This window comes from Geosmithia morbida, assembly GCF_012550715.1.
Source record: "Geosmithia morbida isolate 1262 chromosome Unknown scaffold_0, whole genome shotgun sequence".
In the NCBI taxonomy this organism is placed as follows: Eukaryota; Fungi; Ascomycota; class Sordariomycetes; order Hypocreales; family Bionectriaceae; genus Geosmithia; species Geosmithia morbida.
Genome location: NW_023336187.1, coordinates 164,605 through 186,793, shown reverse-complemented (window position 1 = coordinate 186,793; position 22,189 = coordinate 164,605). Strand labels below are relative to the sequence as shown.

The 22,189-nt window shown below is 53.2% G+C and overlaps 7 protein-coding genes across 7 annotated transcripts; 4 read left to right on the top strand and 3 right to left on the bottom strand.

The window, feature by feature from the left end:
- Window positions 1-399: 399 nt before the first annotated feature.
- Window positions 400-2,389, top strand: GMORB2_0053 (Chitin synthase III catalytic subunit; the record flags this gene model as incomplete). The annotated part of the gene is made up of 4 exons (XM_035462039.1): window positions 400-429; window positions 694-875; window positions 1,021-1,588; window positions 2,342-2,389. The coding sequence occupies 4 exons, from the start codon at window positions 400-402 to the stop codon at window positions 2,387-2,389; spliced, it is 828 nt and encodes a 275-aa protein (XP_035324969.1).
- Window positions 2,390-3,091: 702 nt separating this feature from the next.
- On the top strand, window positions 3,092-4,828 carry GMORB2_0052 (transcription initiation factor TFIIH subunit 2; the record flags this gene model as incomplete). The annotated part of the gene is made up of 1 exon (XM_035462038.1): window positions 3,092-4,828. The coding sequence occupies one exon, from the start codon at window positions 3,092-3,094 to the stop codon at window positions 4,826-4,828; it is 1,737 nt and encodes a 578-aa protein (XP_035324968.1).
- Window positions 4,829-5,481: 653 nt separating this feature from the next.
- Window positions 5,482-6,804, bottom strand: GMORB2_0051 (4-hydroxyphenylpyruvate dioxygenase; the record flags this gene model as incomplete). Its single annotated transcript, XM_035462037.1, has 1 exon — window positions 5,482-6,804. The coding sequence occupies one exon, from the start codon at window positions 6,802-6,804 to the stop codon at window positions 5,482-5,484; it is 1,323 nt and encodes a 440-aa protein (XP_035324967.1).
- Window positions 6,805-8,155: 1,351 nt separating this feature from the next.
- Window positions 8,156-9,004, top strand: GMORB2_0050 (uncharacterized protein; the record flags this gene model as incomplete). Its single annotated transcript, XM_035462036.1, has 1 exon — window positions 8,156-9,004. The coding sequence occupies one exon, from the start codon at window positions 8,156-8,158 to the stop codon at window positions 9,002-9,004; it is 849 nt and encodes a 282-aa protein (XP_035324966.1).
- Window positions 9,005-9,198: 194 nt separating this feature from the next.
- On the bottom strand, window positions 9,199-9,473 carry GMORB2_0049 (Protein of unknown function (DUF2665); the record flags this gene model as incomplete). The annotated part of the gene is made up of 2 exons (XM_035462035.1): window positions 9,199-9,220; window positions 9,328-9,473. The coding sequence occupies 2 exons, from the start codon at window positions 9,471-9,473 to the stop codon at window positions 9,199-9,201; spliced, it is 168 nt and encodes a 55-aa protein (XP_035324965.1).
- A 459-nt stretch (window positions 9,474-9,932) lies between these two features.
- GMORB2_0048 (large subunit ribosomal protein L27e) lies at window positions 9,933-10,947 on the top strand (the record flags this gene model as incomplete). The annotated part of the gene is made up of 3 exons (XM_035462034.1): window positions 9,933-9,987; window positions 10,403-10,765; window positions 10,940-10,947. The coding sequence occupies 3 exons, from the start codon at window positions 9,933-9,935 to the stop codon at window positions 10,945-10,947; spliced, it is 426 nt and encodes a 141-aa protein (XP_035324964.1).
- Window positions 10,948-12,456: 1,509 nt separating this feature from the next.
- Window positions 12,457-14,014, bottom strand: GMORB2_0047 (Triose-phosphate Transporter family; the record flags this gene model as incomplete). The annotated part of the gene is made up of 4 exons (XM_035462033.1): window positions 12,457-12,852; window positions 12,932-13,563; window positions 13,682-13,749; window positions 13,878-14,014. The coding sequence occupies 4 exons, from the start codon at window positions 14,012-14,014 to the stop codon at window positions 12,457-12,459; spliced, it is 1,233 nt and encodes a 410-aa protein (XP_035324963.1).
- Window positions 14,015-22,189: the final 8,175 nt, after the last annotated feature.

Sequence of the window (22,189 nt, the reverse complement as noted above, 5' to 3'; positions counted from 1 at the left end):
CTCCCCGGATAATTCAAGATTCCCTTGTCCTCTTTTCTTTTTTTCTTTTTCCCTTCTCGTACATGTAACTCGTTCCCGCTCCTCTCTCTCTCTCTCTCTTCCCTCCCCGCCCATTTCTTCATCTCTCTGTTCTTTCATTTTCTTCCCACTCCCACGCCACAATCCCGACGACAGACAGAAAAAACAAAACAACAAAAAAAAGAAAGAGAGAAAGAAGAGAAGGAAAACTTTACGAATCTTCTTGACGAGAAAGAAGATCATCCGACGATATAGAACGACGCACACCGATCGAAATAAAGCGCATACAGCACATCTCCCCGTGACTGCTCCTCACGCGAGTAGGGTGCGTCGTCGTGACGACACGCGCCGCTGAAGAAGAAAAAAGAGAAGAAAGTCGCGATGGGGTCGACTGCTTTTGGAGACTTTTACGTACGACGACGACTACGCTGGATATGATACCCTCGTCAAGAGAGAGAGAACGGGCTCTGACCATCTTCGCTACAGGACTTTTGCAAAGATTCGACCCTACCTGTCTGCAATGTACGTCTTCTCGGATGATGTCAGGTTACGCGACGATCGAGGGGGCAGAGGACGAGGACACGAATTCTTCTTCTTCTCCTTCTGTCCTCTTTTTCTTCTTCTTTTTCGGATGGAGGCGACGCGAGAGAAGAAGGAGGAGCTGACCATTCGCAGATCCTATCACCGGATAATGGCCAAGATGGTCCTTGGGGAGGATGCAAGCTAAAGGGCATCTCCCTCAGCAATGGTCGACATCTCGGAAACCTGGGCTCCATACTCTTGTGTGCCGTAGCCATCACCGTCTCCGTCATACTGCTGCTCCGTTCCGAGAAGAAGAAGGCGGCGGTCGGTCGTCGGTATGCCAGATCCCCTCACCCCCCCCCCCCCCCCCCCCCCCCCCCTCTCACACACGCACGCACGCACGCACGCACGCACACGCACACGCACGCACGCATCGCTCAAGGGGGTTGGAAGTTGAGCTGACGGGCTGCGGGAAAACAGGGAGATGCAGTTGTTCCTCATCGGCTACATGCTCGTCAGCCTGTGCGAGATCTTCTCGGTCGGCGAGTTCCCTCTGGACCGCGACGTGCGCAACGCCTTCACGGCCATCCACATCGGCGCCGTGACGGCCACGACCTGGGTGCTCATGGTCAACGCCGTGGTGGGCTACCAGCTCATCGACGACGGCACCCCGCTGTCCGTCGGGCTGGTCCTCGGCTCGGCCGCGGCCCTCTTCGTCGGCACCGGCTACATCGCCCTCGACACCGGTTTCGACTTCACCGGCTACTGGGCCTCGAGCTACGACGGCCCGCCCAACCGCCACGTCGCCCTCTACGTGCTGTACCAGCTCATGCCGCTCGTCTTCCTCGTCGCCTACTACGCCCTCGAGTCCGTCCTCGTCATCCGCGTCCTCGGCGAGACCCGCCCGATGATCTACCTCACTGCCGCCGCCGTCCTCTTCGCCGTCGGCCAGGTCTTCAACTACGCCGTCTCCCGGTACATTTGCGACGGCACCTCGGGCAAGATCGACGGCGCCCTCTTCGAGACCCTCTTCACCCTGCTGTCCGTCGTCATGATCTGGATATTCTGGTCTAGCATCACCGAGGATGACTGGCCTTCACCCGCAGCCTATCCGTGATCTTACTTACCCCCCCCCTTTTCTTCTTCTTCTTCTTCATTTCACATTTCTCGCTCATCTGTCTCGACCACCTCTTTCTTCCTTCTTCTTTCCTCTTCTCCTTCTTCTTCTTCTTCTTCTTCTCCTTCTTCTCCTTCTTCCCCTTCCCCTTCTTCTCCTTCCCCTTCTTCTCCTTCTCCTCCTCTTTTTTAAATCGACAACTTCGAAGCAAACACCAAACCAGAAAAGAAAAAAGAAAAAAAGAACGAATCTCTCCCCTTCTTCCAAACAACAATACGAGTCTAGACGATCAAGAAGAAAAACAGCCATTGTCTGTTGTTCTTCACCTTTCTACTGTTCCGGAGACGGCGTTTTATATATCTCTTTTGTATTTTCGGGTACCAGCGGCATCATCTGTTTCTTTTTCTAATGGTCGCAAATAAGCAAACCAAAACGACAGCCATCTTGTTATCTCTGCCTTGGTTGGGTCTCTATTGTTATCCGTCATCTTGTTTTGTATTTCCTCTTTTTCTTTTGCCATATATGATGGCCCCAGTATGGATCTGTTCTTGGTGGCTACTGGGGTGGCAGCAGGTTTTCTCCCCCCCCCCGTCTCTTTTGTCTTTTTTGCTTTTTATTTTTATTTCCATCATGATGCGTCGCTCTCTCTCTCTCTCTCTCTCTTCCTGCCTATCTGCTATGCAGGATATGTGGAACCATGCAGAGGAGATACTCAGCTTCTCATCTATCTGATCATCTCTTGTGTTTTTTTTTTTCCTTTAAAAAAAGAGACATGTCAGAAGAAGAAGAAGAAGGAAAAGGACAGGCCAAATAGCATCTCGTCAGTTTCTTGTTGTGGTAGTCGATAGTTGGTAGTTTTAGGTAATAGTAGGTTAGTATACCCCCGGGGTGGAGCGAATTTAATGACAATCCAAGGATGTTCTGTTCAAGCAACATGTTCTATATCATATATGTGTAAGATGTGCAGGATGTTCAAGGTATGTCGTGGAGACTGGCGAGAATGACGAGAGCAGTAGGACAAGATATGAATGGAGATATACTATTTGGAGAAATATATATATAGATAGATATAGATATAGATATAGATATACGTCCAGTATTACCGATGACGAAAGACGTTGGTGGAGGAGCTACGGAGCTAGACGAGGCTGCAAACCATTACTCCGTGCACAATTATCCATCAGTGTTGGTGGTGGTGGTGCCTACTCCATAAGTACGTACCGAGTCCCAACCGTAGCCTCGTGCACGGTGCTTCTCAATCTTTCCTCCAGTACCTCACTTCCACCTCGACCATTTTCTTCTCCTCCCTCTATGCTGTAACCCCTCTCTCTAGCTTCGTAGAGACACCCTGTCCATCCTCCCCTCGAACTCACCGCGACCCAATCTCAGCTCCTTTCCGTCTCCTTTTCCTATTCGCACCTCACAACCACCACCATGGCAGACGACTCAGACGGCGAGTTTGTAGTCGATGACCTATCCGACGATGACCAGACGGACCACAATGTCGGAGGAAACGACGGTATAGATCGAAACATGAATGGACGCCGACAACAACAACAACAACAACAACAAAAACGTGGAGGAGGAGGAGGAGGAGGGGGGGGGGGCGGTGGCGTCGTCGTCGCCAACGCAGCAGGACGCCCTTCACGTAGCAGTCGACAAGGCCAGGGCCAGGGCCAGGGCCAGCGAAGACCGAGAAGACGTGGCGACCGAAAGGACACGGCCCAGGCGTGGGAGAAGTCCAAGCGGACGTGGGAGACGAACCTGCCCGACGAGGACCAGGACGGCGTGCTCAACCTGACGGCTCTCGAGGCCGAGAGGCGGCGGCGGCTGCTGCGCGACACGACGCCCCTGCAGAGGGGCATCATCCGCCACCTGGTGGTGGTGCTGGACATGTCGTTCGCCATGGCGGACAAGGACCTCCTCCCCACGCGGCACAGGCTGACGCTGGCGTACGCGGCGGCCTTTGTGCGCGAGTTCTTCGAGCAGAATCCCATCTCGCAGCTGGGCATCGTCGGCATGAGGGACGGCGTGGCCGTGCGCGTGTCCGACCTGGGGGGCAACCCGGCCGAGCACCTCGCCAGGCTCAAGGAGTGGGAGGACCAGGATCCTCAGGGGAATCCGAGTCTGCAGAATGCTCTCGAGATGTGCAGGGGAGCTCTATTGTCCGTCTTTTCCCTCCTCACTCTTTCTTCTTCCAGTTTTTTTTTCATTTTTCTTAAACCCCTCCTCTCTCTCTCTCTCTCTTCTTTCTTTCGCCATACGTTTTGGGCCGAGATGGCTGACATCATCCATAGTCACACACCGTCTCACGGGACGAGAGAGGTCCTCATCATCTACGGAGCGCTTCTGTCCTCGGACCCGGGTGACATACACGACACGATAGACAGCCTGATAGCCGACCGCATACGCGTGTCCATCGTCGGCCTCTCGGCCCAGGTGGCCATCTGCGCCGAGCTGTGCTCGCGGACCAACGCCGGCGACGAGTCGCAGTACAGCGTCGCCATGGACGAGGTCCACTACAAGGACCTGTTCCTGGCCGCCACCACGCCGCCCGTCAGCCGCTCCGCCGACCAGACCGTGGCCAGCCTGCTGATGATGGGCTTCCCCTCGCGCACCCTCACCCCGGCCGGCACCACCAGCTACTGCGCCTGCCACTCCCGCCCGGTGAGGGAGGGCTACAGCTGCACCCGCTGCTCCGCGCGCGTCTGCCGCCTCCCCGCCGAGTGCCCCGCCTGCGGGCTCACCCTCATCCTCAGCACCCACCTCGCCCGCTCCTACCACCACCTCTTCCCTCTGCGGAACTGGGTCGAGGTTCCCTGGTCCCGCGCCGGCAGCTCGTCCGCCTGCTTCTCGTGCATGTGTCCGTTTCCCGACGCCAAGTCGCACCAGCAGGCTGGCAACGACGGCACTTCCGGTGACGCTGCTGCTGCTGCTGACGGGGTGGCAGATGATGGGAAGAAGAAGAAGAAGGATGCCGATGGAAAAGTCAAGGGTGTGAGTGAGAGTGGGAGGTACGCGTGCGAGACGTGCGGGAACCACTTCTGCATCGACTGCGACGTCTTTGCCCACGAGATTGTGCATAACTGTCCTGGGTGTCAGAGCAATGCGTCTGGTGGCGGTGCAGCGCCGGTAGAGTCAAATGGGACGGCTATGGTGGTTGATGGGTGACGTATCGTCTCTCTTTCCCTCTTTATTTTTCTTTCTTCTTCTTCTTCTTCTTCTTCTTTTTCTTTTTCTTCTCATGGGAGCGATACGATTAGCATTATTTTCCGGGAGTTTTTTTTTTCTTTTTTTTTTTGGTAAAAAAAGAAATATTCATGGAGGCAAGTATAATGAGTTGGATGGACAATTTTTTTTTAAAAAAAATAGGAAAGGATATAAGAGAAACAGACGACTTCTTTCCGCATACTATATTATTACTGTCTCGCAACCAAAAGAAGAAGAATCGTTGGATTTATATCATTAAAGAGCTATTATTTCTAGGACTGGGTACAATTTCCATTTCGGTCCGTACGACAAGCGCGCGCCGCCCCCCCCCCCCCTTCTCCTTCCGCGCCGCCGGAAAAAAAAAAAGGACTACTTCGTTTACTTCGTTACATATTCAAACATCAAACATGAGCGATTCCATGTTTACTCAACCATTACATTCAGGACGTGCGAGCGAAGCGAGGGGGAACCCCCGGTAGGGCCGCCCAAAGTAAAAACACAATACCCATCTCGCACGTATCGAGCCTCTGCGCCCAGGACGTGCGAGCGAAGCGAGGAGGAACCCCCGGTAGGGCGGCCGGGGGAGCAGAGACAGCTCGGCAGTGTGGACTCGCTCAAAGGTTCCCACGCTCAGCCTGCTCACGCTCGATAGCCTCGAACAGGCTCTTGAAGTTGCCGGCGCCGAAGCCCTCGAAGCGGTTGCGCTGGATGATCTCGATGAAGACGGTTGGGCGGTCGACGAGGGGCTTGGTGAAGATCTGGAGGAGGTAGCCGGCCTCGTCGTAGTCGATCAGGATGCTCAGACGCTCGAGGGTGGCGAAGTCCTCCGCGAGGCGCCAGCCGCGCCTCTCGGTCTTGAGCCTCTGGCGCATGGTGGAGTAGTAGGTGGGGGGCACGGCGATGAAGTCGACGCCCCTGGCGGCGAGGGCCTGGACGGAGCCGACGATGTCGTCCGTGAGGAGGGCGATGTGCTGGACGCCCGGGCCGGAGTTGAAGACGACGTACTCCTCTATCTGGGACTTCTTCTTCCCCGGGGCGGGCTCGTTGATGGGCATCTTGACCAGGTTGTTGGGTGAGGCCATGACGATGGAGCTCAGGGCCGAGAAGTCGGTGCAGATCTGGGAGTCGTCGACGGACCAGAAGCGGTGGAAGGAGAGGCAGCGCTCGTAGAAGGCGCAGGCCGACGCCATCTCGTCCCACGACTGGTTACCCACGCAGTGGTCTATGCGGCCGAGGGGGACGGGGGGCAGGCTGCCGAGACCGCCGGACGTCTTGGTCCTACCAGAGGCTCTGGGTCCCCGGAACCCCGGCATGAAGGGTCCCGTATACGCCGTATACGGCGTGCCACCGCCGCGTCGATCGATGAGGGTGTGCGTGGTCTCGCCGTACGTGCGGATGACGGCCGTCGTCACGCTGCCCCCGTCGTCGCGCAGCGTCTGGGGCGGCTGGACCGACCTGGCGCCCGACGCGACGGCGCGGTCGTACACGCCCGCGACGTCGTCCACCTCAAAGGCCACGTCCCTGACCGCATCGCCGTGCTTCTCCAGGTGCGCGTACATCTCGGCCAGGACGGACCTCTCCTCCGGGCTGATGGGCTCGTCGGCAGGGAGGTGCTCGGCCGACCGCAGCGGGCAAGTCAGGACGAAGCGCACGTCGCCGTTGGCGACGACGTACGAGGCGAAGTACCGACTCCCCGTCTCCAGGCCGCGGTAGGCGACGTGCTCGAAGCCGAAGAGCGTCGTGTAGTACGAGGCCGCCTGCTTGGCGTTGCCCACCCACCATGTTACGTGGTCGTAGCCGACAAAGTTGCCGCCCGCCACCGCTGCCGCCGCCGCCGCCGCCGTCGCCGTCTGTTCTGAACTGCTGCTTGGCTGGGCGGTCGTTGCCATGTCCGCCGTCCTCGAACGGGCGTTGTCCGAAATGGCAGAGGGAGCCATCCTGATGTGTATAGGGAGGGAGAGGAGAAGGGTGTGCGTTATGCCGACGGTGGATAAAACGTCAACCAAGGATGAAGCTTTCGATAGAGCAGAAGTATAATAGTATGGATGAAAAGAAGAAGAAGAAGAAGAAGAAGAAACTGAGAGAGAAAATGACAATGGCATCCAACATGCCCGCCTCAAGGCACTCCCGCATTCTTTATAGCATTATAACGCAGAACACGCTTCTCCTCCTCGGCCAACTCGGAAATTGTCCCGCACGCAGAAACTTGCTTAACCCATCTTCTTCTTTCGACAGGTGCCGAACAAGGTGCGGGAAAGCCAAAAAAAAAAATGGCCACACACATATTCAGAGTCAAAAGGTTGGGTGGTGCGCGGCTATTGGCGGTGGCAGCCATATGATGGAAAGGAGGGGGGGGGGAGGGAGGAACTCGTGACAGGAGACTTGTGAACGATACGGATAAAAGTGATTCATCATTGGTGCCATGACATATCCTATAGGCTTTGTGTAGGTTTTTAAAAGCAAACAGCCTATCCTCTCCCCGTCTCCTCCTCTCTCTCTTCTCTACTCTTTCTCTTCTCTTCGTATTTGACCCAACACGAAATGTATATCAGAGTTGAATACTATTCCGAAACCCAGTCCTTTTTTGGTCTTCATATGAGAGAAGAACAGCGGATGGAGCCAAAATAGATACTTCCATAATACATCGTAACACTCGACATTATCTCGACACAGATGAAAGAGGGTAACACACCATGTGCATGTATCGAATGCTGTCATCCATGTTCAGCCGGGACGGCAGGCGGTAGTCAGCCCTAGGAGCGGAAAGTTGCCGTTTGGCGGGGCTAACCGGTCCAAGCCGAGAGTGGCCGCGCCGGTCCTAGTCGCAAACGGCTACCAGCATCCCGCACTTACACACCACCATTTCCAGCTTCTGACCACCAAACCTTCCAAACGTCAGCATCAATGTCATTCGGCGTCATGGTCCCGTGATAGTATGAGAGTGATTTGAAAGGACAAGAGTTGGGTTCCCCCCCTCCAACTATAGAACAACAGTCGTATCCCGTTGAACGCCACCCGTTCATTTGACAGTTGGCCATGAATTTTCCTCGGTGTAAACCTTCTCGGCTGGCAAGGTTAGTTTAAATACCCAACCTCCTTCTTTCTATTGCTGGGTTCCCTTATTCCTCTTCCGTTCTTGGAAAAAGAGGTTGTTGTTGTCATTTTCTGAGAGGGGTTTTCTGCACACTACCGCCCGCAACCTTTTTACCTCGAGTGAATATATATCTCCTCGGAGACCTGAAAAGGGACCGAACGAAGGACATCCGTGACACGTACCACACACCCATCATGTCGACGGTGCAGCTGAGCAGCCACGACGTGGAGGTGCTCGCCAAGATCAATGATCCAGAGTCAAATCCCGCTGCGGGCATCGTAACCGACGAAACGTTACCGCGGGACCCCCACGTCGTCGATACGAGCGTCTACGAGGCGGTGGTGGCGGCGGAACGCACCATCATTCAGACACTGCAAAAGCTCGAGGCCCAGCCGGGCCAGCCCATGTCGTCACCGCAGGACGAAGGGGAAGAACGACAGCAACAACAGCAAGACCCGGCCGTCGTGGAGGGCTATAGACAGAGCGCGTCCGCCCTTGAACGCCTGGTCGCCGAGCAGCCGCGGTACGCCAGCGCGAGGAACAACCGTGCTCAGGTGTACCGCCGGCTGTACGGGGATGCCATGCTGCTGAACGTGACGGCGACGGGTGCGCCCATGCCCCTCGTCAGGGAGCCCGACCGGGCGGAGAAGCTGGCCGCCTCGGCCACGGTCCTGGACGATCTCGAGCGGTCCATTGCGCTGTTGACGCCGAGCTCGGCGAGCACGCCCGTCTCCCCGCAGGCCGCGCGCACCCTGTCCATGGCACACACCCAGCGCGCGGCCATCTACCTCAAGACGTCCAAGATGCTGGCGTACCGGTCGCTCGACATCGACGAGGCCCGGCCCGAGGCGCGGTGGCGCACCCTCGACTTCGAGGAGGCTGCATCGCGCGATCTCGCCCTGGGGGGCCGCTACGGGAACCAGATCGCCAAAGGGCTGGCTGTGAGCGTCAATCCGACGGCCAAGCTGTGTGGGCAGATTGTGCGGCACGCCATGAAGGAGGAGTATGGGCCGTCGTCGTTTGGGGAGCGAATCGAGAAATGAAAACACGTGTGCGTGTGTGAAGACGGAAATGGAGATCAAAAGTTGATTTTTCTTTGTTTCTCGGATTGTTCTAAGAGCAACGTGCTAGCGGTTGGGGGGGGGGGGGTATATGGTCGTTATCTCGAGAATCCTTCAGATCGACCGTGCAGATAGTAGTAGTGCATGAGCCTACGACGCATCCTGACCAGGAGCGCCTAAGATGTCTCGACAGGTTTGCTTGTAAGACCCAGGCGTCTGAATATATATATATATATATATATATATATCACGTTAGACAGACGAACCAAGTATTGCAGCCCTGGCATCAAGGGAAGAAAACATACCGCAGCCCAGTGTGGATAGTCTCGCTGGTCGTCTTGCCCTTGTCCTTTTCCTCTCGGGTGATGCGCGTGGCGGCAGCTGACAAGCCGACGACGACGGCAAATATGGGGTCGGCGATCCTGGAGATGACGTACGTAGGCGCAGGCATGATGATGGTGTTGCGAGTGGTATCGACCGGTTGCGCTGTTCTGGCTCCAACTGGGACAATATCGTCATAGAACCATCTCGCTGCCGTGAAGCTATCCATCCGGCCGGCGTCGGCACGCTCAAAGCTCCGGGATAAATTATGAAAGATACGTAATTGGTCAAGTGGGTAGCCACCCGGCAGAACACCGGCTGAAGGGGGAGGGATCCGGAAAAGCCCTGCGGGGGGTACGACACTCCCACACCCACAAAAGTCACGTGCTCCTCTCCACCAATTCTGCTTGGCTGGGCCCCGACTGGTTGTGTGTGTGCCCCAATTTGCAAAGCCCACACATTTTTCACCACGGGCCCTGGAAAAGAAAGAAAAAAAAAAGAGTTACCTACCCGAACTTGTTGAAATCTCTCTTCCCCTTCCGCAAGTTCAACCCACCCACCACCAACCACCAGGACACAACCGGGCAAGATGAAGTTCCTCAAGGTCGGCCGCGTCGCCATCATCACCCGCGGCAGGTATGCCGGTAAGAAGGTACGATAATCTCCTGCGCTCCTTGTCCCTTGACATTGTTTCCTTCATTATCCTTCGATCGAACGCACCCGATATGGCGAACTGTGATGGGGAGATGGAAGGGGCCGGGGCAGCAACACGAGAGGGGGGCAAAAACAACGACATGCGACGAGGGGAGCGCGTTTGAAGAGAGGAGGCACCAAGCCTTTTTCTTCCCTCTACAGGCAAGGTGCTTCGGGAGGGGGGGGAATGAGGAAGGAAATTTTTTAGACGTCAAAGCGTGCTGTTTCCCCAAGGATATTACGAAAAGAGGAGGAATATGAAGGACAGAGGGGGGGGACGATTCGATTGGTTCTTTTTTCCCCTTCTGTCCCTCTTGTTGTGTGGGATGGATGTCGAGATCGACAAATTGGAAATCCTCTTTTTAGCTGACGGAAAGAACAAAACAAAACAGGTTGTCATCATCCAGCCCATTGATAACGGCAACAAGCCTCACCCCTTCGGCCACGCCGTCGTCGCCGGCATCGAGCGCTACCCCTCCAAGATCACCCGCCGCATGTCCAAGGCCCGCCAGGAGAAGCGCTCCAAGGTCAAGCCCTTCATCAAGGTGGTCAACTACAACCACCTGATGCCCACCCGCTACACCCTCGAGCTCGAGGGCCTCAAGGGCACCGTCTCGTCCGACACCTTCAAGGAGGTGTCGCAGCGCGAGGACGCCAAGAAGACTGTCAAGAAGGTCCTCGAGGAGCGCTACAACAGCGGAAAGAACCGTTGGTTCTTTACCCCTCTGCGTATGTTCTTCCAGACCTCGCTGCTTTACCACTTGTTTTCTTGTTTTTTTTTTCCACGCAATCTCCCTCATTCTTCCTTTGCTGCCCCCTCCCCCCAACGCACCAACTTCCTTCCCGCGAACCCCCAAGATAAAAGAGAGAGGAGCCGAATATTAACATGACCCTTGTACATAGGCTTCTAAATTATCAATAAAAAAACCTTCTTTCCGTCAACAAAAAACAAACAAAAAAAATTGGTCCGGGAGTTTTTTATTGCGAGGATGTTATAGATGAATGGGCATCAAAATCCAATGCTTTTCCACACGAAAAAAAGTGTCTGGCACTTCTTCGCACCGTACGCAAACCCTCTTCTCTCCCAGTTTATGGAAGAGTGTTTTCTTCTTTCTTGAACAAGGAGAACACTCGATACTATGAAATGAATAACTTGAAGTCACCTTGTGTTGGTCATGATTCTGTGATTCACGTCTGTACATGTAAATCCACATGCATTCGTCCTTTCAGCATTGCGTGCGTTCATCGTGCCAACAAACCCCCCTCCCCACCCCTCCGCAGATATTCAGCCTTGAATACGAACATTTTCCTTGGTATTATTTGTTACCTCCTGCCCAAAACGCACTTGGTAACACTGGTAACATCCCGACGGTTATTCGATGGAACTGGCCGTATTCGTCCCAACAACAACAAACAACAACAAATGACCCCCGTGTTCCTTTTTTTCTTCTATAAATACAACACGAGCGCATTGGCTCGCCGCTCACCCGTTCCATCCACCATCCTGTTACGACTCTTCTGCTTATTCCAGTCATCACTAACTAGTAATAATACTGGCATCGGTACTGACTGGTTATTAGCACTCTGCCGACCGATATTACCGGGTACGAGGTACTACTCCGTACAAGCACTACTATGGTCTTATATAACCCCCGAGTCCCAGCTACGTCCGCCAAGGGTTCAGTGCATACGTAACCTTTTTACGTATGCTTCCCGACACCAGAGAATACAAGGAGAAACAAGCGTAAATAAGTTCATAAAAGAGAAACACACCTTGAAAGAAAAAAGCAGGGGGGAAGGCCATGGAGGATGAAGAATAAAGTAAGACACACAAAACAAGACCAGAAAATAGAGTAAAACTTTCATTTCTACGTTTCTATAATCGATGGATTCCAACGCCGTCTAAAAAGATGTCGATAATTTGCAACGAATTAGACCCTTTTTTTTTCATGATTTCTCTTTCTCTTCTTGCCAAACTTTCATGTGCGTGCGAAGCATCCTTTCCCTTTCATAGCTAATACACAAACAACATCCGACGCACTCCGCCGCCACCCCTCCAAAGAATAAGAAAAAAACAAAACGGGATTCAACCAAGCAGAGTCTCCAAACTTGTAACAAGAAAAAAAAGAAGTGAAAACACAAGGGAAAGATAGAAGGTTCAAAAATATATGTACTCAGACACCATGAGTGGTGGGACGCCGAGGGTGTGAAAACAGAAATAGGGATGTCAAGAAAAAGAGGGGAAGAAAGGTTATAAAGGGACTAAGCGGTCTCTATCCGAACCCGACCCCCGAGGCTTGCCTTATGCAGTAGCCATCATGAATCAATATTTGTGGGGGCGGCGAAGATGGGGAGGGGGAGAAATGAACCCAGCAAAGGTATCATCAACCCATTCAAGTCAATACGCGCCATGGATGGATTTACTGGGCAGGGACAGCAGCGGGCTGTCCAGAGACACCGAGGCGGCTGCCAGCCTCATTGGCCAGCTTGCGAGGGTCGTACTCGGGGGCGTAGGTGGGAGCCAGACCGCCGAAGAGGGTGAAGAGGACAAAGGCGGAGCCGATGATGATGGTGAGCTTGCGGAGGACGGGCTTGCGGGCACCGAACTCAGCCCAGCTGCGGTTGAGGTCACCGATGTGGCCCTTGAGCTGCTCGTATCCGAGCTTGTAGTAGACCATGCCACCGAGGGCGATGGAGTAGCCGAAGAACTGGAGGCCGGTAACCTCGGTGCCCCAGATCATCATCGAGGCAATGACCAGGAGGATATCCTTGAGGACACCGCAGAGGGTGAGGACGACGGCAGAGGTCTTGCCAATCTGTAGGTGAGGAGGCACGGTTAGCGTCGCGTCTCGCTGTCGGGGGATTCATTGCGGGAGGGAGAGAAGATTGGCATACCAGGAGAACGACGGAGACGTTGAGCATGAAGGCGCAGAGACCGTTGAGGAAGAAGGTGAAGAGGCCGACGTTGTAGACCTCCTCCATGCTGCAGCGGGGGACCTCCCAGATGAGAGCGACGACACCGTTCATGACAGCGCAGATGGGGGCAAAGTAGTAGACGGAGACGAGGGGGTCCATCTTGAAGTCGGCAGAGCTGAGCAGGCGCTGGACCATGGTGAGACGGAGGGCCTCGAAGATGACACCACCAATCTGGTACAGGACACCGATGAGGACGAAGTGGATCTCACCCATGGAGGCGATGATGACACCGACGACGATGGTGGAGACGTTGAGGAACTGTCGGAGGTTGGGCTTGGAGACACCAATCATCCAGCTGGAGATGAGGACAGCAACGGGGGTGGTGGCCTTGAGCATCTGGATAAAGGCAACCGACAGGTACAGGTAGGTCAGGTTGCCGCAGATGAGGGAGAGGGAGAAGAAGATGCCAATGGGGACGACGGCGCGGAGGTAGACGCGACCGGTCATCTTGACCTTCTTACGGCCATCGAGCAGGGTGGTGAAGTGGGCGAGGAGCTGGGTCATGAGCGTAGCGAAAGCCTGGTGGTAGGTGGTGAGGATGACGGGGTAGCCTGGGATTCAAGAGTCAGCGAACGTGTCCATCCTGTTGATTGTTCTGGTGTCTGTGTCTCGTTGAATGGCGTGCATCTCGCTTGCATGGCAGCTGAAAGGTCTTGGGAGGAGACATACGAAAGTTGAGGGTGTCGAGCAGCCACTTGTTGAACAAGATGACGGAAGACGAGCAGCAAATCCAGACTCTGCAGGTGAGGCCAGGTTGTCAGCAAAAGTCCCATCATCCTCGACGTGTGCAGAGCACTCGCCCGTGAGAGTGCATCGGCTAGCGACGAAGCCGACCGGATGCAGAGATGCAGAGAGCACTACTTACACGACGTAGAGACTGGGGTGGATAGAGAAGCCGGAGGACGAAGGCTTGTCGACCTGGGGGTTGACGGTGGGGAGAACGGGCGAGTTGCTCCCACGAGGAGCCTCGCCAGAGACGCGGGTCTTTTCCTCACCAGACATGATGACGGTGATAAATGAGAAAAGGTATTGAAGGGAAAGAGTAGGAGGCCGTTAATGATTCTCCTGGAGCCTGACCGTGTCGACGTTGGCGAGTCGAGAAGATGCCGTCGATGTGTTTGCGTGTGGTGTCGCGAGTGTGTAGGTGTTTGGTAGATGGAGGAACGCGAAAAACGAGCGGACGGACAAAGCCAAGAAAAAGTCCTGCAGGAAAGTTTCAAGGGGGTCGGATAAGAAAAGCAGAAGGGGAAGCAAAAAAAAAGGAGGGGCGGCTGCTTTTTTGGTTTCTGATCTAGCGGGACCCGAGGGGTAAGAGGAACAGAAGATTTGATAGCAGGGGGGGATGATGAAATTATAAAACTTCTGTTCTTTTTTTTGTGCAAGATGTAAGAAAGAGAGAAGAAGGAAAGAGAGTTTTGTTGTCGGGCACAACTCTATGAAGAAAGAGAAGAAGATGGGGGAGAAAGGACAGGGCAAGCTGCTAGTGAGAGGAAGGAGAGAAGAATCGGGAAAGGGGGGGCGTGGAATGGGACTGGGGGCGAGGCGAGAAGAGGCAATTAAAAGGAGACCTGGATTTTGGCGTTTCCCCTTGTTGACCAGGGAGTTGAGCCAGTACGAGTACAGTACGAGTAGAAGTACGAGTAGAAGTACGAGTAGAAGTACGAAGTAGTAGTAGTATACGATACTCCGTACGTATAGTGCTATCTAGCCCCCTTGGAAATTGACCTTTTTTTTTTAATCTTTTACAGGAAGCAGAAAGCAGCCAAAGAGGGAAAGAGAGAGCCACCGAGAGAGGAAGAGAGAGAGGTCTGGCGAGAGAGAATTTGGTTTCGGCTACTCATCGTATACCTAGGCTGTGCACTGGAATTCGGTAGTCTCAGGCGTGCCGTGGTCTTTCGTGTCAAGTACAACGCGTGTATATCGTCTGCTTCCCAGCGCACATGTATCGCACACCCGTCCCCAAGCTCGTACCCGAGCCAATGCACCATTTATTATTACGTCGTACCGTGGGTATTACATTTCACTGTGTGTGTGTAGCTGTGGTCTATGTGAAGGAGAGTGGAGGCCCACCAGGTAGGTGCAGGAGTTCAGGGGGTAGGTCAGGGGGGCTTGTCTAGGGGTGTGGGACTGTATGTGTGTATGTGTGTGTGTGTGTACGAGTATGTGTGTGTAGGTGGGTGGGTGGGTGGGCGTACGTCTAATGTACGAAAACGGTTCTGCTGGCTGCTTTCAGGAGAAGGACCAGCAAATTCTCTTCTTGCTTGTGCCGTACCTCTAAATGTTTGAGGGCTTTCGGTTCATTGATTTTTCTCCTTGTTCTTCTTCTTCTTCTTCAACTTTCATCAAATGTCTCCACTTCAGGGCCGACATCCATGATATCGTACCTATTTCCTGCCCCTCGTCGGCAGCTCCTTTCTAGTACCGCTACTGTGATAGTAGGCTGAACTACATGACTGGCCTCCTCTACACTACGAGGAGGGGGGGCAGTCAATCGCAGCTGGTGCACCCTAGCCCGTACCAGTAGAGAAACGGCACTGGCTGAACAGTGGATGGACACTGAAGGATCCGCCCTCCTGGACGGTGGAGTCTCCTTTCACTGCAGCTGCGGATCCAATCCTCTCTTCCACGTCCTTTGACTGGGGGGCCCGTGGGGGGGNATCACATCATTCATATCCTATCCCCTACGAGTATGGATACATAGTATGCGACCTGCACATGCATACCGGTGGCGGCGGGGGGGGGGGGGGGGGGGGGGGGGGGGGGGGGGGGGGACCTCTGTCTTCACTGGACTGTCTGGCTGTAGCGAATCAATGCCCCCACGTTGGGGCGATCGACCTTTGAGACCGTTCTTTCTCGGTTGATATCACTCCTCAGTTGGTGCTGACGACGTAGTATTACTCGGGTAGCAGTACGGAGTGGTAATGCCTAGTACTAGCATGGTGGTATTAGCCGTTTAGATGGGCTAGATGTACCCATAGCTGTAAGATTGGGGCCAGCCTGGCCTCTAGGCTCTCACTAGTCGATGAGGTTTGCCTCCTACAGATAATTACAGCATCACTCTGCTCCGATATGCAATACTCGTTACTCGTAGGCTGACATTTAATATCATCATGCAACTGATATTAAAGTTGCCTTTCCAACCCCCTTCCACCACGGCCGACCTCGCGCCGGTTTTGCCTTGATATGTACGGGGTCCAGCTTGAGGCTTAGCGGCAACCTGTAGCCCTCGCACTCCCCTACTGTAAGAGTTCATTCTAACATGCTGCCTGTGCATCCGTTTCAATGCACCGGCACAATTGTGATGAGGCAGGTGTTCTGCACCGACTTGCCCGCATTTTTCTTCTTCGTTTTAGGGCCATTCAATACGGGATATTTTTGGAATCAGACATATTACAGGAACAGCCGTACATTGCAGCACGGTTGTCCGTGCCATGGAATCCCTCGGTCTCTCCTCCCTTTGCCACCACTCCCCCCCCCCCCTCCTTAACCAAGACTCTAGTACCCAGTATTACGAGTAATATTGTTCCGTAGTAGCGTGTCGTGCGCGTTCCGCTCGTACCTGCAGTCGCTCCGTACGTACGACTGACTAATATTATTTACAGTTTTTTTTTTTTTTTTTTTAAAAAAAGAAGAAGAAGAAAAGGATACTGAGCACCGCACAAGTCATGATTTGCTGCATCACCGTGTCGCGTGCTCGCAGTATCAGATAAGTATCATGTACCATATGGCACCCGTACATATGCAATGTTATCCGGTGTCAATTCGGAATGTCGACTCTAGCGCCCGGCGGACCGTCTTATATCCCATGAGAACACGAGTGATACTGACAGACTACTCGTAAACCCAACAGAAGTATCATTACTACGGGATACTAGGTAGGCAGATAATGCTATCTATGCTGACACTCCATACTAGCAGGTATTATCAGAGGTAGCCGCGTGTCCACTGTCAGGGCATGGACGCACTGCACCAATGCCTGCTGCCATCACATCATTCATATCCTATCCCCTACGAGTATGGATACATAGTATGCGACCTGCACATGCATACCGGTGGCGGCGGGGGGGGGGGGGGGCGGACACCTGACGGCTTCGGTCCCTACGAGTACGGGAACGGGCAGTCATCACTGGTGCCGCACGTGCTACCTCCTTCTCGGTGTATTGCTAGTCGTATCAGGGCTACCATACTGGTAAGTCCCCCGGATGACAAGTTCATGGAGATATCTGGAGTCGCCAAGGCTAGAGTACCGAGACAGATTGCCAAGCAATCGCTGTGCAGAATGCTTCCCGCACAAGACGCTTGTCAGGAAAGCTTGGCACTGGACAGCCCTGCCGCAATCAGACAAGAGAGGCTCTGCGGTATCTTGTCTGCTGGGTAATCAGGTACCTCTGCTGATACTACAGGTAGGTACTATGACCACGACTACTTGCTCGACTCTGGTAATAGGCAAAACGGACAAGGCCGAGCAATCTTGGGCTTACACGATTACGGCGGGTAATACCCACTACAAACAGAAAGGACAGTCAGCATACTTGCACTCTCCTGGATGCCCCCTTCCCATATTCAGACATCCCTTCTTTCTTTTTTTCTTCATTTATTGCGTGTTTTACACTGCCACCAGCGCAACAGCGCCTACGTCTGCCTGTATATGTTTACAAGTAATAATAGACAGAGGCAGGAGAGGGACACCTACCACTTATGGAAGTTCCTCCTTACCACTCAAGTCCGACCAATACTGACTATCCCACCAGCTCCCGCGTGTGTACTGTTTCCTTGTTTTTCCGCACAGACATGCCAGACGATCCTCTCTCCCCCTCGCCCCCAACAGAGAGGGAAAGGGCAGGAAGCGGCCAGGTAAAACACCTGATAATACCAGATCCCTCGTCGAATTTCCTAGGAGGGGCGGAGGGGGGGGGCGGGTGAGGATCCGTCCTGGTACGGCGCATCGTCCGGTTATCGCAATGCGTGGATAATCACTTTTTATATTTCTTCTCTTCTCTTTCTCCCCTAGGTGTGATCTGTATTTTCCATCCAATATACGCGGTAATAGCAGCCAGTCTTGCTACTCGTAGATGAGAAGATTTGATTAGTCTCATTTCGGCGCAGACTCCATATCTACGTCATGATGTCCCAGCTAACAAGAAGATATGAGAAGAAGAAGGAATTATAATCCCTCTCTCCGTATGACATTGGAAAACAGAAGAACGGGGGGGGGGGGGGGGGGGGGGGTGTGAGGTGAGAAACAAGATTCTCTTCCTTCATGGTTCCTGTGGATCCCCGTCGTTTCAGGAGCCCACCAGCTTCCATGTCAATCTGTCTTCTTGTTGATCGGGACGGGCTCGAGTTAGGGTGCATTGACCTGATCAGACATGACCTGATCAGACAGTAGCTGACTCGACACTGGGAGAAGGAGGTTGATGGGGTCAAGGCTACATGGCCACCTACGAGTACAAGTATTAGCCTGGAAGGGTGACGGGGCACTAGTGATCGTAGTAGTGATAGTAGTAGCGATAGGGTAATAGGGGAGAGGGGAATAGAAAGATAAACGTACCGTGAAAGTATCAGATACCGAAGGACTGCGCCGTACACTCCCTACGAGTAATGCCCATCCTGGACAGACCAGCGCCGTCTTCCCGACTGCCAGCCTACCTAGGCTACGATCTGCGCTTAGGGGGGGCAATGAGCCATTGAACCCACAGGGCATGGGGGAAGGAACAAGCCTTGGGAGCCTCATGCCATGTCACGGTCGTCCAGAGGCTAAGGGTGATGATCACTGAGTCCTGATAATTCTACTCGTTCAGACGATATCCGTGCTTTTGGATTGGAAATATTCATGTAAGAATACATATTAAAATATGCACTCTCTTCGGTTCTCGTCCGTCCAGACATCAGTCCTGTCAATGTCAGTCCGAGCACCTGTTCCTCTGCACTACGTGCTACTGAGGTAGTAGTCATATCAGGGTGGCATGGTCATGCCCGTGTCAGCGTATCTCTTCACGATGAACGTCCTCCCTGTCATCAGTAATGTGAGAGGGGAGGCAATTACAATACACGTGCAGGTATCACCTGTTGGTTCTTCTTCATCTTCACGTGTTCTCACCTGGGGATATACATGTCATCTCAGCATCATAAAACGCAAAGGGGGGAAGGGTCAAGAAGAAGACGTGTTTTGGTGGGGTGGGGGGGGGAGAGGAGAGGGGGGAGAAAGGATCAAGCACTAGGAAGAAGAGGGAAAGAGAAGAAAACGCCGCTTGCCGATACCTGGCTAACAACGCCGTCACCAAACACCACGACTCGTGGTTCGTGGGCCCCTCCCGGGCAAGGCGAGGCAACACCAAAGCCAGGATGACTCGTGCGCTGTGTGTTCCCGTACCTGATAGATCCGATTCGAGACGCTGCTACCCGATACGGCAAGTCCCCGTCCTTTCGGATGCACACGATTACAGGAAATCATTCAAGAGAGATAAGGACCAGGGGCTGCCGGCATAAAGCCTCGGGGTTGATACGTGCTCATGGAGAGATGGAAAATAAGATGAACTGGGGGATGCAACCATGATCTCTGCATTATTACGACGGTGGCAGCAAAGCCAAAACACCAACAGCCAACGAGGTCCATTTTAACGAGGGTGTTCAGAGTCAATGTGACAGCGTTGTGGTGACGGGGTGGCGGACGTAATGTCTCCTCATTTTACCTAATCTGTAACCAGTACATTGTCTCGTAATAATACTTGAGCGTATCGAGTTGGACTGATAAGGACTAGAACCCGGGATTGGGGAGAAATCATGTTCGGTCAGCCTAGAACAGGTCGGCGCCTTCTAGCTTCTACGAGCGTCGAGTATCAGTGTGGATGATGAACGAAGAGGCGTCGAAGAAAATCCAAAATTTCTCAGACAAGACAGGGAAAGAAGTCATGTTTTTTTCCTCTCTGCCATAGCCGCTGACCCGTCCTTGACTGTTTGCGGCAGCGGTACAAGGGACCGAGGGGAAAGAAGGGACGGAGCATCATTCCGCACCTGTATGGGTACATTCGAATTGACTGCAGAAGGTCCCGTCTGATTTTCTCCTTCTTCCTCGCGGGAATTAGTAATTAGTCTTCATCTTAGGAAATTACGCAGAACGGGGGTGCAAGACGAGCAAAAAAAGGGTAGAGGAGATAATAGACAATAGACAATAGATAATAGATAATAGATAATAGATAATAATATTAGCAGAATATCAGCAGAAAAGAATAATCTGGCTTCACGAACCGGGGGGGGGGGGGCAGCGGAATATAACTCCTCCCATGGAGCCATGGCCAGAATAACCCCCTCCCCGCTTCCTTTTGCAGATTCGCAAAGATGATGGATCATAATAGTTTGTTCGTCCGGCTTCGTTTGCCAAGATCCGATATGGTAGTGTAGGGTTGGTCAAGTACAGATACGGTATAACAACAATACGAGTACGAGTATTCCTAGACGAGGGGAGGAAGAAGAGTTTGATGGAGTTCCCTTGAGTACGAGATGATACGAGTACTCGTAGTCTTGCAGAACTTCTGGAACCGGCCCGGACCCGGTTCCCGATGGTGATTTTCTTTTAGTGGGAAGGGGGAAGGAATATCTCAAGGGAGGATTAACCGCTAGGTATTGATACTACTGCTAATAACAACACTGCAATTACTGCTCTGCAGTAGGTCGCATATATCAAATGTACATGTAGAATGAAAACGTGGTGAAACATGCCATTCAATTACTCGTACATGTAATTACATGCACACAGGCACGGCTTTCCATGTGCTTGATGCCGCCGCTGCTGCAAGAGCCATGGGCCGGTCCGGCCACAACCACGCAGGGGTCGGGGACTAGAAAGATCGTGGGGATGGGTGTTGGCCGAGTACGAGGGATATAATGATACTGTACAGTCTGCAATCGTACTAGACTGAGCGTCAGTATCACGACGTCTCTGCCTCCCGCCCGCGTAGCTGCACACACACACACAAACACACCCACAGAGAGAGAGAGAGAGAGAAGAGATAATCTATAAAGGCAGGGATCTATTCTCCCTCTCATCTTTGGCCGTGCATGTACCGCAACCTGAATGTAAGCATATAATCTCGCCATCAGCGGGGAGATATGGCGACATTAATCTTACTCCTCATCCATACACCTTCCAACTTGCAGACTCGTGAAATGACATGGTGGTGCTCTCTTGCCAGGAATAATGACGGGCTAATTGCACGTTTATGAGCTGCTCGTCATCATACACGTACCATCATATTACTCCGTACATGCAAATTACTAGGTAGAGCCGTCACTGTAGGAGCAGTGACAGGGGGGAGGCTGGATGAGGCCTAGAGGGGATACGGTGGGGGGGGGGGGGGGGGGGGTTGCTTCCGGGTACGAAATCAGCTAGTATTATTGCTAGCAGTATGGATTAATGTTATATGTAATATCATACGCCTTCCAAGATGCGGTGCTCTGATACGCGGTAGTATACTCGTATACATATATGCCTCTGGAAGACAACATGTACAGGTCAGCCATTTACTCCAAGCATGCACACGTATATTTACGAGCAGGTGAACATGCTGTAAACAACCCTCTCTCTCTCTCTCTGGCCCAGTTCGGGTAGCAGGACTCGTACACGTATCTTCCCACTGCCGCCGCCGCCAGTAGATACATCTTCCATATCTTTCGAATCATTGTGACCCACATACAACCGCTGCTGATTACCGCTGCCAGGTACACTCCTACGAGCAGTATCAGCAGCAGCAAATGCTACAGGTACTCTCTCAACTGTCCGCAACATTTCGGTGCCGCCATGTCACTGTTGAATGGTAATAACTGCCAGCTGCAGATACTCGTATATGTAATCTGTATACGGGACGTGGTAATAGTACGAGTACGAGTACCTGTACTCGTAATATGAGAGACTCCCTTCTCTGGATAGATAAACCCCGTGTATCAGACTGTCTCGTGGCTTGAGCTGCTTGCTACGGATATTATTAATGCATCAAACACCATGCGACGCACAACACCAAACTGCAACAACCATGTTCAAAAGCCAAGCACACTCAACCGCCCCCCCCCCCCCCCCCCCCCCCCCCCCCCTCCTTAACCAAGACTCTAGTACCCAGTATTACGAGTAATATTGTTCCGTAGTAGCGTGTCGTGCGCGTTCCGCTCGTACCTGCAGTCGCT